Source organism: Anomalospiza imberbis, chromosome 1 (assembly GCF_031753505.1).
Source record: "Anomalospiza imberbis isolate Cuckoo-Finch-1a 21T00152 chromosome 1, ASM3175350v1, whole genome shotgun sequence".
Lineage (NCBI taxonomy): Eukaryota > Metazoa > Chordata > Aves > Passeriformes > Viduidae > Anomalospiza > Anomalospiza imberbis.
In genome coordinates, this window is record NC_089681.1 from 142,623,484 (window position 1) to 142,641,614 (window position 18,131).

General features: G+C 40.5%; 1 protein-coding gene across 3 annotated transcripts in view; it reads left to right on the plus strand.

The window, feature by feature from the left end:
- The first annotated feature begins 912 nt into the window (after positions 1–912).
- The window catches only part of ESYT2 (extended synaptotagmin 2), an 81,437-nt gene continuing 64,218 nt past the window's right edge, over positions 913–18,131 (plus strand). For all 3 annotated transcript variants that reach the window (XM_068174339.1, XM_068174351.1, XM_068174359.1), the window contains exon 1: positions 913–1,386. In XM_068174339.1, the coding sequence (XP_068030440.1) occupies positions 1,045–1,386 (342 nt within the window). In that variant the 5' untranslated portion in view covers positions 913–1,044. The remainder of the gene's footprint in view (positions 1,387–18,131) is intronic.

The window sequence follows — 18,131 nt, forward strand, 5'->3', positions numbered from 1 at the left end:
ACAAAAAAATCCCCAAAAAACCCACCCAAAACAAATAAAAAAACCCACACAAATTCCTGGTAAATGCTGAGTTTAATCTGTGTGTACCAGCAAACTGATTAGGACCTGATAACTAAGGACAAGCAACAGCTGCCTCTTAGGAAACTCGTGGCTGCATTAAAGTCACTTGAAAAGGTAAAGAAACGATAGGAGGAATGATGTGAGAACCAGGTCTTAAAGGGATAAACGACACGAGCCTGTTATAAAACCAGCTTTTTCGATTTAACAAATCCCAAGACAGTGGGTGCCACCCTCGGTACTCGTGTGTGTTAACAAGATGACAGAGGAGGCAGCTTTATGTGAGGATGTGTGAGCAAAACTTCAGGAAACACCTGTTGTAACTAAGGCGCGGAGTGGCCAGCGTCTGGCTGCTCTGAGGCGTTGATCAGTCTCTCCTTTACTAATACCCATCAACAGGGAATAAAGCGAGGCACGAAGGGCGTAACAGGTAGAAACCGCCCAGCCGCCCAAGTGACTGAAGAGAAGGGGAGACGGTGTGGTTCGCCCGCGAGGAAGCGCACACACGCCTTGGCACGCTCGTTCCGCTCCTGCCACCCACCAAGAGCCCTTTCCTGGCGGCGGCCCCCAGAGCCGCGCTCCTCTTCCCTCCCTCCCGGAGGCCGCGCGGCGATGGCCCCGAGCGGCCGCGGGTCCGGCGGCAGCGCGAACCCGCGCTTCCCGGGCAGGCCTGCGAGGGAGGGATGAGCGAGCGGCGGAGGGAGGGGAAGAGGCTGCCCGGGGCGGGGGAGGCGGCGAGCAGAGGCGTTCGTGCGGCCGCCGGGCGCCAATAGCGGCGGTCGGGGCCGAGCCGCCTCCTCCCGGCGGCAGCGGCGGCCGGAGCTGGGCCAGCCGAGCCCGGAAGCGGCGGCGCGGTGAGCGGGGCCGGGCGCGGGATGCGAGGAGGCGCCGCCGCCGCCCTGCCCCCTGCCCGCTCGCAGCCAGCGCCCCAGGAGGAGGAGCAGCGGGAGGAGCGGCAGCAGCAGTAGGAGCCGCCGCTGCAGTAGCATGAGCGGGGCAGCCGCTAAGCAGCCCCCCGGCGCGGGGTCCGCCGCGGAGAACGCGGCGGCTGCGGACCCCGTGCCGGAGTCGCCTCCACCGCTGCTGAGCGTGGACGTGACGGGATTGGTGTCGCAGTTTGCGAGGAGCTTCGTGCTGATCTTCCCCGTGTATGTGCTGGGCTACCTGGGGCTGAGCTTCAGCTGGGTGCTTATCGCCCTGTGCGGGCTCTTCTGGATCCGCAGGCACCGCGGCGGCAAGAGCTCCCGCCTGGGCCGGGCGCTCGCCTTCCTGGAGGACGAGGAGGAGGCGGTGCGGCTCAGCGTCTCCTCCGCGGATCTGCCTGCGTGGGTGAGTGGCCAACACCCTTCGGCGCTGCCGCGAGCACCCGCGCCCGGCGGGCCGGGGCCTGTTACCTCCCCGGGACCCGAGTGGCACCAGCCCCGCCGCGCTCCCCCGCCCCGGCACGCGGGGCTGCGCCACAGGCCGGAGCCCCAGAGCCGGCCTGGCGGGAGGGGTGAGGGCAGTGCATCTCCCGCGCCCCATGGCTGCTTGTCCCAGTTCGCCAGCCCCTTCCGAGACGGTGCAGCGGCGGGAGCGGGCGGGCAGTGTCCCTTCCCCGCTGTTCTCCTTCCGCCGGGGTGGCCTGTCCATGTCCCCGCCGCCCGCTCCGGTGCTCCCGCGGCGCTGACGGCGGTGACAACCTGAGCCTGCCGTGGCCGGGGTTCCGCTCGCAGAAATAAACTTTGCTGCAGGGTTTGGGTTTCCTTCCCCTCAGGTGCCAGTGACGCGCACGGCTTGGTTCCAGCGCGGTCTCCGCAGAACGCGGATGTCGCGGCTTGGGCCGTTCCTTGCAAAGTTGGGATGAGAGGGAAATAGAATCGGGCGCTTAATGCTGTTAGATCTCTCAGTAGAGTGTTGCCAAACGGGGGATGAACCAGAAGTGAGGTGGTGTTTCTGAGTGGTTTCAGGGCTGTGACATGAGGACTAAGGTACAAGGGCCGTGGTGGCTTTATTTGTGCATTGATATGGTGGGTTTTTTAAAGGCTTTCTCCAAATCTTTCTTTGAAAGTTTTAGGCTTTCTACAAGGTCTTCAGAACTAACGTTACTTTTTTTTTTTTTTTTTTTTTTTTTTTTTTTTAGCTTAAATCCAGCTTCAAAGTTGAATACCTTTTGTCTGTAATTTCTCCTTCGGAGGATGAATGTTTTTGATGCAGCTGCCAGTGCCAGTTGCATGCGGGCCTGCCTGTGCCCTGCTGTGCCCTGCTGTGCCCCCGTGATGCTCTGTGCAGAGCTTGCTGCTCTCTTAGTGCCCATACCCAAAGTTCCGAGGGATTCCTTTATTGACTGCTCTCTGCTCCTGACCTACAGTCACCCACATCTCTCCTAGGGACTCTGCAGTGACTGTGCATCCAGCAGTATTGAGATGATAGGAGTCCAAACAGCTGTTTTCATGTGATCATGCAATACCTGTGACCTGTTCCAGCTCTGCTAAGGGAGTTATAGGAGAGAATAGAGTGGGTAGGTGTGAGACTGGAATCTTTTACTCCTCTTCCATCATATCTTTTGCCAAAGTTCTGGCGGAAGACTGTGATAAAAATAAGTGCAGTTTACAGGAGAGATTAAATGGTTTTACCTCTTGAAGCAGAGATGTGAGTGTCAAATAATAGCTCTTACGTTACGTTACCTGTGTGTTGTGTTTGGTTTTTCCTGTAATCACATGGCAATATAATGGACATGTTCTGATGCTGCATTTAAAATGAATTAATTGAAGCTAGATTTGTAGTGGAGGCTTGTATATAGTAACAATCTGCTGGTAACTAAGCTGTAGATATTCAAGCTTAGTGCTGTGCGTAAGTTTTATTTTAAGTTGCAATTCGTTACCTTTGATAAAATGGCAATTAATTTCTGCGTGGAGTTGTCCAAATAACTAAAGATTTGGAAAGGGGCCTCCTGATTGAAGTCAGAGGCAAAAAAAAGTTGAGTGCTGGCTGCAAGCACCTGCATATATCCTATGGCATAGTGAGAAAGCAACTGATCAATATGCAGGTTGTCCCAAAAGTGTGACCCTCTCAGACACCAGTTGGCAAATGGATGTAGATTTTTTTTTTTTGGCTGTAGATTTTTTTTTTTTTACCATTTTTTCTTCCTTCTTTATCCATGTTCATAAATTTTAAAGGTCTTGGTTCTTTTCTTTTTGCTGATGTATTTGCTATGTTCTGGAAACATCCTTCTTTCAAATAAAAGTAGTAACCTATAAATCAGAAGACTTCTGAGAACTGAAGACCTGCTTAAATCAAAAGTGGCCTTCAGTGTCTGCTGTCGTAGTCCTTAAGGTTTATATGAGTCTTATGGTGCTTCCATAATGCATCTTAAAAAAATGCTGTTTTTCTTCCTTCTGTATTATGTGTATTTTCCTGGAGGTTTGTGAATTTCAGTCATATTTGAAATAGCAGCTACTGGATGGAACCTGACATCTCTAATAGGGATCAGCTTTACCCATGTCAGTGTGAACTCCGAACTGAAGTGTTTTCCCTTGGTTTCTGTTATGGGAATAAATTCTAAATTGCTTGAGTAGGACAGTGCTGTGTTTTAAATACAGGAACCTTTGTACTGTTCTGGGACTTATACTGAGGTGTAATAAACAATTTTTCAACTAAAGGTATCTGGTATCTCAAAGATTTATTTGATATGTGGCATCTTCCTGTGCCCTTAATTGGAGAAGAGCTTTAGCTTTGTGTGTTAGGTGTGATTCCCTTTCCCCACACACCTTGGTATTGTCTGTTGCTTTAGTGGCTCATACAATGTATCCAGTAATACTGCATTGAGTTATTTATTTTTAAGAAAGTGATTATTGCAAGAGAATGTTTTTCTGCTGGCACTGTGCTCAGTTGCAGTTTGAAAACTGTACAGTTGGGCCACCACACTAGATAGAGTTTGTAATGTTAATTATTAGTTTCCTAAATTAGATTTACTTCTTCCCTGAGCAGGTGGTTATATATCAGGAATATTCTGTACTGTGCATGCAAAATGAATTAATTCAACATGAATACAAGTTACATTACTTAAAATGTCAACACAGAATTAAGTATGCACTGAAAAATACCACATTTACTGTCTTAAAAAAAGTTAAGATCTGTACTCATAGACTTGCTAACATGTAGTTATAACCGTGCTGCATGTTTGAAAGGTGTCATGGATTATATGGGGTAGGAGGGAGCAGAGGTGGGTGCTTTTGCAAATAATTTAGAACTAGGCAGCAGAGCTTACAATGAGAAAGAGCTGGAGATCAAAGTTGTCTTTAAATAGAGACATTTTAAGACATGAAAAAGTCTTTAGAGAAAGACATTTCCCCTTTATTTGCAGCATTTTTGTGCACCAGATGTATTTTAGAGCTGGAATGAATGTAATTTAGACACAAACATGTATCTAAGGAAAGTGGCAGTTTAAGTATCACTACATAGAGGAGGAAAGGTAGGAAACTAGGACTCTTAAGTTTTTAAAGGACAGGTATCATGTTGCCTTTTATTTTAAAATGGTAATGAAATTTCGTAATCTAATAATAACAAGTTTACTTTGTTCTTTCTCAGATCAGCCAAAAAAGTTAATCTAATTTTTCCATTTTAGCAGTGGTTCTTGTTGCTTAGTGCCACTTTCATAACATGCCAACATATCACGTTCAACATGTTTTGGATTAGTGAAACTTTGGCTCCTGTTTTGTTCAATATACAGATAAAAAGCCATGCTGGATTTGTTTTCCCCAAATTAAATGTAAATTTGGCCTGGTACCAGGAGCTGTATCTATGTGCAGTCTGTCAACAATCAGCAGGTGACCAAAATAGGAACAAATCTTAGCATTTTAAACAGAATTTATTCTGAAAACAGATTTAGACAATTTTTTGTAATCCTAAGTATGAATTATACAGAACCTGAAATACTGTATGTGATTGTAGTAAAAGTAGTGGCCTGCTAGAACATTAATTACAAGTCTGCTGTGCCATTTTGGGTCCTACACACTTGCTTAAGTTTCAGCTCTAGTTTGGAGTGATTTTTATGTTCTTCGATTTTTTCTCGTTTCATTTTCTCATCTACTTAAAAAAAGGAAAAAGCCTGCCTAAATCTAAATAGGTGTCATCACCTTTTAAATTAAACTTTCTTGGAGTACTATTGTAAAGTTTTTGCAGGTTGTGAGTATTGTGGGTCACCACTGAACTGCTGTACCACTGCTACACCTAGAGGAAGGAGATAATGTCTAATGATACAGTTAGAACAACAAAGACTTTGGTTTTTACTGGTGTTGGAAAGGCAGAGCCAGTGTTTGTGGAAGAAAAGTGGTTTGGTAGCTCTAATTGCAGGATCACACCTGTACTGAGTGATGTTTGCAGAGAAGGTTAAAGGCTTTTGTGTGTAGTTGATATGAAGATTTCTTGATGATACAGGATCAAACTTGCCATCTAGATCTTAGATGGATGGTTCAGGACAGGAATCTCCAAAGAATCCCTGCTGATGGATGTTACGTACTCAGTAAACCTGATAAACATGTGGACTTCTGCAGTACAATGTATGTTATTTGCTGTAGAAGAAAAAGATGTTCCTCTTCTCCTTATACCTTTGGTTGCTGCTGTTACTGCTGCAGCTGTGGGAACTGTAGGAGGAATTTTCTACAGCATATGAAATTTGAGGACACTGAGACATTGTGACACATTCTTCTGATCTGTTCTCCAGCTTAGTTGAGCATGTTAGATGGAATTACCAAGGGGTGATTTATAAGGAAAACGACTCCCATGTACAGTAACTTAGTGTTAAGCAGGATCTCATCAGTTTGGGTGGTGAGTACTGCAGGTGACCCTTGCTCTGGGCTGCCAGCCTGCGTCTGGAAAGGGTGAAGAGCTGTGAGTAAGAATAGAGAGGTAACTTGTGAGTACTTCACAACTGAACTCTTTGTCCTTCTTCTGCCTGATTATTTTTCATTTTAAACAGCATTCTGTTCTAGCTGATTCATAGTATATGAATATGCACATCTGTGTATTGCGGGTTGTGTGTGTTTTTGTGGTTGGGCTTTCTTCTTAAAGGAAGAAGTTCAGTTTGTTTCAGTATTACTTCTTGAAATTTAGGTAACCCGAGTGACATCCTAAGAGTACCCCATGGTTATGAGAAATGTAAATGATGGGTTTGGGAATGGAGAAAAAATGGGGGAAAAAGAGATATTAGACAGTTGATCCTATCTCCCTGTTTCTCAGAGTTGTCAAGTTGAGTGTGTTAAAGCTATGCTGAGACAAAGTCTGTCCCAAAACACCTTGTCTCACATCATAATGTGGTGAGCCTCACTATGTGATTCATATATAAAGATCCCCTTCCAAAGTCTTTATGGTAGAAACCCCCATGCTGAGCTGATGTTTATGAATGTGATATCAAACTACTAAAGAAAAACATCAGGCTGAAAGTATTAGTACACTTCTTGAACTCTTTGTAGGTGACACAGGCTTTCTAAATATGTACTTATAATACATTATTTTTTCATCTAACAAATTATTATTATGTAGAAATTTCTACTGAGTTTTGGGACTACTGTAAATGCTATTTAAATATGCAGTTTGTCTGAATAACTAAGGAAGATGTGTACAGGTCTCTTTAGTTTTTTGTTTGCTCATTTGCTATTTTTTTATTTTGCATTTTAGTCTGCTAGTGTTGTTTCTGTGCCTCAGTGCCTTTGCATATAAGGACTGGTCCATCTTAAATCATATTTGAGAATGCAGGAGTCAGAAAGATCTTGTCTGTAGAGACTGAGGTTTTGTGGGAGAAAAAGAAATCTAGGATAACAGTCAACCTTTTCTACTTCTACAAGATTCTTCTCACTTTAAATTACAACTGCTTTTTGAGATTGTTGGCATATTATAGTGTAGTGGGGTATGCCATCTAAGATTTTTTAATTTATTTATTTTTTTAACATGAGAGCTTTCTGGGAAATAAAGTTGAATCAGGATCATTGTCAAAACATTTTCATTGCAGTTTATAGTAATGAAAGCCTGTTTTATACATTTGAAGTGTTCAAAACAATTCTTTGGTGTCCTGTTCTTTTTCTTCAAAATGAAAGAAGGGGGGGCATGTTGTTTCTGGTAAGATAAATTTCTTTGACTTAAACTTTAATATAAACCAAATTATTTATCTCCCATTTATCAATTCATTACTAATTCTATAGTTGCTGAAATTGTCTTTGGCATAGTTTCCTTTGAGCTTTGCTGGCCATATACCCATACTGAATCTGTTTATTTTTAAAAAACTTTCTTTAAAATAATAGCAAGTTTTAAAAGAACACAAATGCCTAAATATCCTCTGTAGTGTCTGAAATGAGTTTTCAGAGTCTTATAACTGTATATAAGGTTGAGAAAGCAAAAGTTAATGATTAGAATTAATCTATACCACTGATTTGGTATGTTCTGATACGTAGATAAAAGGAAATCAGTAAAAGAATATGATTCTTCTGGATGTACTACAGAAATGATAGATTTTGTATGAGACATTGCTAGTTTAGATAGGGTTGTTTGACCTGTGGTAGCTTATCTTTGTCTTTGCTTTTCTCTACTCTTGGACAGTATAAATTAAATCTGATATTTCCCTTTTCTAAGGAAGTGGAGAATGGACACCCCACCAGCACCTTTGGAGCTTTCCTGTGGCCTAGCAGGGGCCAGCTTCTAAGGGTTATGTGCCAAGCTTGAAAGGGCAGCAGAATTTCAAACGTAAGATGTGTAGGGCTGCTTTTGCACATTCAAGGTAAATACTGTGCAACTTCAAAGAAGAAAATTAAATCCTTATCTTCGCTGCTGTTTGTGAACACTTAATGAAAATAAAGGATATACGGAGTTGGTGTGTTCAACATAGAATGAAATGTGACTAACACTGGGGAAACAGTGTTTTGATAAGAATAGGGGGAGAGTGTTTTTATTTGAAACAACTGTTTGAATTCAGTAAATTCTGAAACTGAACTGTTTAGAGAAATCTGACACTTTATCATTTGTATAGCTTTTAGATCACATGGCACTTTGGTTCTGGGTAAAACTTTTTTCATTTGAATGAGGAGAGAGTTCTGTGAAGTTGAGAAAGAAAATGTTTGATAAGAAACAAGAGGGAGGAATTAAACCAAGAATTTGCTGTAAGTGTGTGAAATGGTGAAACCCAGTTGCCAGATTTATGTGGTTTTTTTCTGGCATATGCCATGTTCTCTCTGTTTCTGAGCTGGCAGTAATGGATCATCAGGAGTGGAAAGAGGGGTTGTACAAGCTTGCCCCATCAGCTAGGAGTATATCTGATAGTAGGCTTCTACTCCATTGAGTGGAATTAATTCAGATTTAACTTGCTTTGTAAAAACCTCATTACAAAAGTGAGGTTCAAGATTTAGGGGTCATTTCCTGGCTTCAGGGGCCTGTGTTAAACCAGCATACTGGCCTTGGGAAGTCTGTTCCATTTACCTCAGCTTTACAAGATACTTTTTGATCCCTTGTTCCTTTATAGAGGCCTTATCATTCCATCCTAATGTCAGGGTTCAGGTAAAAAGCTGTGTCCCATCTCTTCTTGAATCCCATTAGTAGGGTGCCTGGGAGAGGGAGGAAAAGATGTGTTCCTAAGCCTTCTTGTGCATCATTTGATCCCCATCCCCAGCCTACTTCTAATGTTTTATTCCCAACAGCTTTACCAAGCTTCATGTACCAGTCTTTTAGTCTTTGTTACATTGATGGAGTTTTATTTTCCTTTCATTTTAAATGGCACGGGGTTTTTTTTGGGTGGTTGGTTTGGTTTTGTTCTTTCTGTGTGCTTCCTGTGCTACAGTTAAAAGTTAGAGCAGCAGCGAGAATATTAAAGCTTTATTCTACTTGGTCCTTATTTAGGATAATTTATATTTTATTTGTAGTCTCTGCTCTGCATTCCTGCATTCATGCTTGTGGCAGAGAGGATAAGGGAGGTTAGTAAAGGGACTGATTCTGCAGTTTCAAAATGAAGTAAATGTGCACTCCTGACAAAAAGGATGTTCTGCATCCAACTGCACTTTCCCAGTGCCACCTTGTGCCAACATTAGAATTTACTTGGCCAACTAATTCTGAGTTTTCTGCCAAGTGTGGTGTTCAGCTGGATGAGTTTCATGAGTTTACTATGAGACCACAAAAGTGCTAGTGCCTACAGAAGGGAAGTGGCGGAAGCCTGTGCTCAGGTTTAAAGTGAGATGGAGCACTGGCCTGCACAAAGAGGCTGTTCTTAGGGAAAGGGTAGAAAATAATGCTGCTGAGGTATCTTTGTGGGAAAGCAGAGTTTGAATGGGATCTGTTTATAATGTCAATTTGTGTATCTAACTTCTTTTATAACATTTATAGCATTTTTAAACATTTATCTAATTATCAGGCGTATAAACTCAGTATTTTGATTCAGCTTAAAAGTTGACCGTGTTTTTAGTGCATGATTAGATTGGATCAATTCCAGAAGTTTCTTCTTACCTGAATTATTCTATAATTTTCCTTTTTGTTTTAAGCTGTCATTTAAATTAGCTTTCAGTCTCCAGTTATGGCTTACAATGATAAGAAATATTTTCTGCATCAAGTACAAGTATTTGCTTAAATATTAAGTGTACTAGCAAGAAAAAAAATTAAAAAGGGGCTATCTTTAGAAAGGTGTTTTGTTGAATGTAGTGACACCTTTTAAAGCATACAGATGCCTGTCAGCTAAGTAGACAGTATTAAAAGTTGTGTGCAGCAAATGTTAAAACACACTATTTTTCAGATGAACTCCTGTTATGTAAATAACCTTTGTAAGACCAGCATTCCCATATAATGAGTCATTGCACAAAGTTTTGTCTGCTACACCCTGATGTGACCACAGAATTTTCCTTAAGACCTGAAAATCTGAAACAGGACTAATGGTTCTCAGCTGAAGCAGCCTGGATTTATGTACTATGAAGTTGTTACTATACTGGAAACACCAAACTAGTTTTACTTGGCTGAAAATAACTGTCATATGACAGACAAGAATTGCATTGTCATTTGGCTGTCCTTATCGTATAGCAGCATGGTCGAGTTTACATTAGTTCAGTTGCAGCACTTTTACCTGAGAAACTTATATTTGCAGTGTAAATTGCGTAACTTTTGGCATCTGTTTATGTGAAAACGTCAGTTGGAGTCTAGTACAGACTACACTATTGTTTTCATAACTTTGTTTGCATTCCTTTAGTTAGATACTGGCTCAGTGAATTATCCAAGCAGACTGAAATAGTTTCCTCTGAGAAAATTTTGAAAGATGCAACACAGAATGTAAAATTAACTGTATTGACAATCCATTTTGTTGTATTCTGTCATTGTCAGTCATTAGTGGGAAGATGGGAAGAAGGTGAACATCTAAGAATGCAGTGCCTTCCTGTCTAATTTTTAAAAGTAAACACAGGACATGCTGAAGCATGAAGGTAGCTGTAAAACCTTACCTGCTCAGATTTGAATTAATTATGCAGTGTTATGATCCACAATTCTGCTCTTAATGTTTGTAGGTGATCTTTTTAAAAATAGCTTACTAAAAACAAATTAATTGTGTGGAGGAAAACTTTGTGGGGAGAGCTGAAATGGAACTTCACAGCTCAGAGAACTCACAGCTTGCTTTATATTTAAGCATTATTACTGCTTCTTTGTACTATGTGGTTCTTCATGCCTTATTTCAGATCTGCATAGCTTGATAGAAAAAAACCCATGTGTCTGTGCTTTCTCAGATACCCTTCTTCATAGCATACTCTATAGACTAGTGAATAAATTTGCAGCTTCATATCCAAAAGCTCGGCAAGAACTCCTGTGGTTTGTTTTTGTTCTGCAGGGAAGAGTATGAGAAGAGATGCTCTGAGCTGTGAGTTTTTGTGCACACTTACAGGGCAAACTCACAGGACTCTTTGGTATTTAGCATGTTCGAGCTCTCTACATGTTTCAAGCTGACTGGTAATGTAATGAATATAATGGTACAAATGATTCAAATGAGGAAATGTCTTCCCTTCATTTGTTAGAATTTCCTAATGCAGTAAGCTTGCTGGTCCAGAATTTTGAAAAATTGTAGTTTGTTTTGAGGCAAGTCTTCCCTCCTCCCCCAGGCTGTTGATTCATCTTGCTAATTGTTGAACTAGAATGCTAAATTATCTCTTGTGTGTGGCTAGGAAGTTGCCTTAGTCTAGTAATAAATTTTATGATGCAGACTAAATTTGTATCCTAAAATGTGGTGTTCCTCACTCAATGACTTTCTCCTAAAATACTTGAAATAGAAAAAATGCTTTTCCACCCACCCACCCTCTGCCAGTTAAATATCAAATGGCAGCCAGGAAATGATAAGAGAGTGTTTCATGGGGGGAACAGAAAACCAGTGCTCAGTCATCTGACTTGTATGTGTTAAAAGAATATTCAATAGAGATTGATATAGTGGATTAAATTGTAGTAATTTCTTTTCTCTATTTGTTCATACTAATCTTTATATTGGTTTATATTTTAGGGAAGATATTTGGGCTTTTGAAAGTGTTTGGGTTTCTTTATTCTCTTAAGGGTGTGCTAGGTATGAGGACAGTGTTGATGTGAGTGTGCGTAAACTGTCCATGTTCATTTGATAAAATCACTTATTTCTGTCATGTTCATGTAAGTGTTTATAATGGGAATTAATTTTCTGGTACATTTGGCTATGTATAAAGCTTTATAAGAAGCTGCATATAATATATGCTTGTGTTGTTTTCAGGTCTTAACATAGATGTCTAATAACAGAAAACATTTGCCAACAATTTTTTTTCAGCTCCTTTGTGTTTTGAAGGTTTTGCAACTATAGTTGACATTTCTTTCCCTTGTGTCCCATCTTTCCTGTATTAAAGTGAATAACCAAAGTGTTACCGATTTGTTCATTTTGTTACTTTTGATTTACCAAAAGAAAAACTCTAATGAATTTTTTTCGTGTTAGTTCATTAAGGCAGTCCATTACACACAGAACCATAGTGACAGCCTGACAGTAGATCTGATTTGGAGGTTGCTTAGTTTACAAATAAAGTTTTCATATAAGATTGTGTACTTTAAGTTTGCTATTTGAGAGATGAGGAATTACAAAAATGTTCTTTTAAACAATATTTCAGTGTTCTGTGATTCGCTTCCAGTGCACACAAGTTTTTACCGGTCTGCCTGCTACCTTTATGCTGAACTCTTTGGTTTTCTGGCACAGCCAGTGAGGAAGTCTGACAAAGTGCTTGAACCTCTGTTGGGTTTGGGGAGAGGGTCTGCACAGTGGTGTTCTGCAGGTGTGGCAGATGATTGTAGGTGGCAGTTCTGAAGTTCAGCAGAATGAGTGCAGACAGGACCATCGAGGACTAATGGGTAATTTTAGATGATGTTAAAACATTTACCAAGGGAAATGGGCAGTAGGAAGACTTGAAGGGCTACTGGAAGGAGTCTGTATTGGCTCTGGTGGGAGACACCTAAACTTTCATCTTCATTCACTTTGAGCGAGTTTGATATTTGGGATGTAGAATATTTAGCAGATATTTTATAGAGCTATTTTTAGTGTAAGTGAAGGTATTTGTGCTTGAAGTGAACTCTGCTAAAGGGATGGAAGTGATTGCAGCTTTAAAGCATTTATCCTTGACTGAAATAAGATTGATTCACATCTCTGTCCTCAGGGAGCAAGCTGCTAAACTGTAGGTTCAGTTTATTGGAGAGCAGTAGAATGTATTCACTTGCCAGAGAGAGAAGATTTGTTCATCGGTGTTCCTAAAATTAATGGATTTTAAGGTCTGACAAATCACTCTGGAATTTCCTTTACTGTAAAGTTCTGATTCTTGATTCCCATGTAGCACATAAGATTCTAGTTTAGTTTTAACATGTAAGAACTTACAAGGTCTTTTGCTTTCTTGCTGGTGACTTGCAGTGCTTGGGGAAATGGTTTTTCTTTTTGTTAACCCCAGTTGTCTGGAGGGTTTTCATTTGTTCTAGTTTTTTTTTCCAGCAAAGTTACGAACTCCAGCTCTGCTTTCTGCTACTGTGGTTGTTTGCATTGTCAGCCACATGGGAATAACATGTCCTGTCTGTCATGTTCCAGTGGAGAAGGCGATGTATAAGTAAAGCTCTTACGTTGTGATCTCCCACTGAGTAGGTAAAATAGAAAAAACTCTTGACTCGAAGCAGTCCAGGTTAGTCAATGACAAGGGATTTGACATGTCACTATTTTAAAAGAAAGTTACTATATGAGCTTGTGGCAATTGAAACAAATGTATTTCCTAACATAGTTTACAAGTTAATTTCAGTTGTTGTGGTTGACCCTAGCTGGATGTCAAATGCCCACCAAGGTTGTTCTGTCACTCCCCTCCTCTGCTGGACAGGGAGAAAAGTGCAATGGAAAAGTTTGAGGGTTGAGATGAGCACAGGGGAGACATCATTCACCAGTTACCAACATGGGCAAAACAGTCTCAAATTGGAGAAATCAACGGAGATTTTTAGCAGTCAAATCAGAGTAGGATAATGAAAAGTAAAAGAAATACTAGAAACACCTTCCCCCTACCCCTCCCTCCTTCCTGAGCTTCACTTTGTTCCTGATTCACTACCTCCTCCTCTTTGGACTGCAGGGGAATCTCAGCTCTGGCACCTGGAGCATCTCTTCCCCTCCTTCTTCACTGACCTTGGTGTCTGCAGAGTTGTTTCTCTCATGTTCTCACTTTTCCCTGGACAGAATTAATTTTGTGTAATAATTTTTTTTTTCTTCTGAAGTAAGTTATCCCTGAGGTGCTGCCACGATGTCACGCTACGACACGAAATAACTCACGCACTCACTCTAAGATTCAAAAGAATAAAAAGAGCGAATTTTATTTCTGGCCTCGCACTATATAGAATTCCAAAAGTGACAGTGGATTGGAGGATCAAATTGCCACCTCTCCAACTATACTGGTCAAACCTATAGTTCATCAATTCCCTCTTCCCACAAAGAAGAATGTAAAACAATCATTATTTACGTGAACAGTGCGTGAGAAACCCCAGTAGAATTATGTAAACATCAGAAGGCATGAAAACTTTTAAAAGAACTTTAGAACTTTTAAAAGAACAGGGTGACAGGGTTACTGCTGGGATCCGTCTTGTCCAGCAGCAGGTCCATCTTGGAGCTGGCTGGCATTGGCTCTGTTGGGAGGGAAATAGGGAAATAACTCTACAGGGAAAGCTTCTGGCAACTTCCCACAGTAGCCACTCCTGTGGCCCTGACCCTCCGCCTGCTCTGAAAATCTTGACACACACACCAATACAATCTTAAACTGTTCAGTTAAAAGAGACCTCTTTAATGTATTTTAAAAAATGAGAAGTTTGGCAGCTGAGTATTCATGTTGTAATGATTTCTCAAATACGTTGAGCGGTCAGGACTGTATCAGATAAGGCAGATCATGTATGGCAACAAGGGTGGTGGACTTGACTTCAGCATCCTTTGATCTTGAAAAGAAATAAAATACTTTTTTTTTTTTCTTCAGAGCCTAGTTGTACATGGAAAAGACTTTATCAAATTCTTGAAAATACTTTTTTGAGCTGGGAAGATATAGTTGCAAATTGGCTGCTATTTATGCAGATCTCTGAAAATAACTGTGGCATTTTACTCAAGGGGGTTGATTTCATTTTAACTGTCATCACTGCATTCTTCTAACTCAAGTGATGTCTTTTGCAAGAAAGTTATTACATGTGATTAAAAGCTGAGTACAGATCTAAGACTGCTGAAAATATCTGGTAGCTGTACAGGGCTGGGATTCAGGCCTGGAACAGCACAATAAACAGTAAAACCTGTAAGAGAATCTGTTGCCAGTTAGCACACAGAGTCACATTTCCTGTAAAAAAGCTGAAATTTAAGTACCATGCTTGGACACCTCATTCCAGAGATGAAGGTCTCTCCCTGGAACCTGCCTTTGATGAATGGGAAGGGGTGAACAGAGCTCTTTGCAGGAGGTCCCTTTCCTCTGTATAATAGAACCTACAATAATGAGGTCCTAACTATGCTGCTACTTTTTATATGCTTAAATTTATCAAGGAATAATTTGGTCCACAACTGTTAGGTTTTAATTAATACATGTAGTAAATATTCCGTGGTAGAACTTCTAAAAAGATTACTAGCATCTGTTGTAAAATCTGCTGAGAGTTTCAGAGCTGACAGTGACTTGGCTGCACATATTTTTGCCTGCATGGGCACAAAGATTGACTTCTCCAAGAGAAATTCAGCTTAAGGAAGGCTCTACTTAGGAGCAGTCAAATAAATTGGCATAACCATGGGCAAGATTTCTTGGAGCTAGTTTTTAGACAACTGACTTAATAGGTGGTTGTTGGCAATTCAGGCAGTTGTCTTAGAATCAACAGAAATTTCATTTACAGAATTACTACTAAGTTGGGTTTTAAGCACTAGGTGTTTGGTTTCTCCTTAGAGCTAGTTCAGCTAGTTCTGCTCAACTTAAGTTCAGTTAGAATCTGCTGAACTTAAATTTAAACATATAGGTACAAATTAGTTGGATTTTATCTTTGTGGTCAGTAAACACATCTCCAGAGGACTGTATTTGACAATAAGGAAATCTTCAAGATGTCAGATAGTTCTCTCCAGAGGCCTTTATTTCTCTTTTATTGATGATAAAGCAGGTGTAGAGTGACTTGTTTATTTTTGGATATATAAAAGACAGAATTTTGAGAATTAGAGAAAAGTAATTTCATCAGTTGCAATTGCCTACTGATTAACAATATTTGAATATGAAAAACTGGAAATAATTTAAATTGCTCTAAAACCATATGTAAGTAAAAGGGTTGCTGAGATGTAAAAAGTTTTTTTTATCTTTCATTTGTCTTAAACTACAACCAAGATCTAGTGGGTATGATCTGATTATCACAGTTCCAGCTATGGGCTGTACAGATACACAAAGTGGGACAGAAGATGCAGATTAAAATACAGAAGTTGTGAGTTTAAGTATCAGTTATAAACTGCTCTGTCTTAAAAGACTCTTAGATGTGTAATGTCATGATTAATTATAGGCAGTATATCTATAACATGACATGGCCCGCTGCTGTCATTAATTAAAATGGTATTGATTTATGATGGCTATTTTTGCTGCTAAATAGCAAAGTGAAAGAACATAGTGTGTTTGTCAGAGTTGAGCTAGGGGTAAAGAATATACAAGAGATCCCCAAATGCTTGGCTTATCTTCAGCATTGATGATAATCAGTAATAGGAGAGGTGACTGTTCTGTGTTGCATTTATAAGAGGGATAATGTAGCCAATTCTTCTTTTTTCACTCTTACCACCTCTCCATCCTGTCTGCCAAACACCCAACGATTCTAACACTGGAACATTCCTCCTCCTAGGCCAAGAAGATATTGAATCTAAGTCACTCAGCTGCTTGCTACCCATTGTTTGTTTGAAGGGCAAAGGCTGCCTTTATGTAAGGGCTGGTTTCAGGTGTGGGTGAAACATCTTCATGCAAGTGGTGCTGAACATAAGCAGTGGCTGTGTACAGAAGCAAGGTTGTGTCATTCAGGTCAGCACTGCACACTTGATTTGCCATTCTAGAGGTGAACTGATGGCATTATTGAAAATCTTAGGTATAGACTCAAGATAGGAGTTTGTCCACAGTCTGTGCTTCCACTGAAGGGCTGGTTTTGTAACTGCTTCTGTGAAAACTAGAGTATATTCTCTCAAAAAACCACAGGAACTCTCTCTCCAAACATATGCAAATAAAATAAATTAATTTACATTAGAAGCACAGAAATTGAAATGGAGTATCATTTAAAGCATATATGGCCAAATGCTAAACTTCCCAAAACATGGGACAAAGCAGATTCTTTAGTTTCCAGTATTGTTTTTAAAAGAGCTTAATTTAGAAAGAGGATTTACATTTTTTAGAATTTATGAACACTTACTTTGCTTGCTTTTTTAAGATGGAAAAACTTTTTAACAGTCTGAAGAATGTTTTGATGCAAAGTATTGCAAGACAGCTATGTCAAAAGACACTATCAGTGATGGTTTGCAGTCGTGACATGAGAGAAAGTCTGTGTCTGCAGGAAGCTGGAATCTTAGGAGATGTTTCCTGGAAGCAGGGCCTGGAGGAATTTTGGTAGGGTGAACAGGAGCATTGCCAACTGACTGGATTTTTAATTTCTGTTTAGTGTCTTGTATTTTTGTATTTACTACTGATGTCTTAACAGACATCAACATCTTGAAACCTCATCACTATTTTTCCTTTTTTTTTTCCCCAGAAGATGAAATGATGGTTTTAAACTCCAGATTTCCTACAAATTAGCAGTATATCTTTTCCTCCCATGGCTTTGTTGAGTTGTAAAAACTTATGTGGTGGGGCAAGTGACTGAACAAATGTTGCTGTGTACACAGGATCAACAGGACTGTCAAATATCCAGGTGTGTTTTAACTATAATATTAAAACATGTAATACTGTGTTGTTGAAAAACTTTACAGGCTAGCCTTGGGTGTTCATTTACTCATTTGCTGCAGTTCCACTTGAAGGGCTTGATCTTCCTTTTTGCTAAGTGTGGATTTCAATGTATTGCAGACTGTGATGTGTCTGCCAGGCAGTGTCCATCTGGGGATGAACATAAACCTCCTAGTGCTGTGGATGGTGTACTATGGTATTAAATTCACTTTCTGATGAAAATTATTGTGCTGTTCTAGAGAGACATTGCAGGCCCAGGAGATTCGCAACTTGCTGGATGTTCTACAGTGCATATGCTGTATGTGCCAGCCCAGTAACATAAGCACGTGAATTTTCCTCAGAGGATGCAGTTTCAGTAGCGGCCTGTCCTTCTGCAGATTTGATTTAAGTACACTTACTCTGCTTTTTCTAAAATAGCTTCTTGGATAAGAGGTGCTAAGCTCAGTCATGGGATAGACACTCCAGCTGGAAGATAGGCTGTCCAAACGTGATTTGTGTGAATACAAGAATTAAAGGCTGTGGGTACAAATTTAAAAATCTTTGTGTGTTTGTAAAATCCTTTCAATAAATAATGAAAATACTTTTTCTGTTTCAAAACAAGGTGATATTACTGGGTGGGGATTTTTGTTTATGTTGAACATTACTTTCTGTTATTTTTGA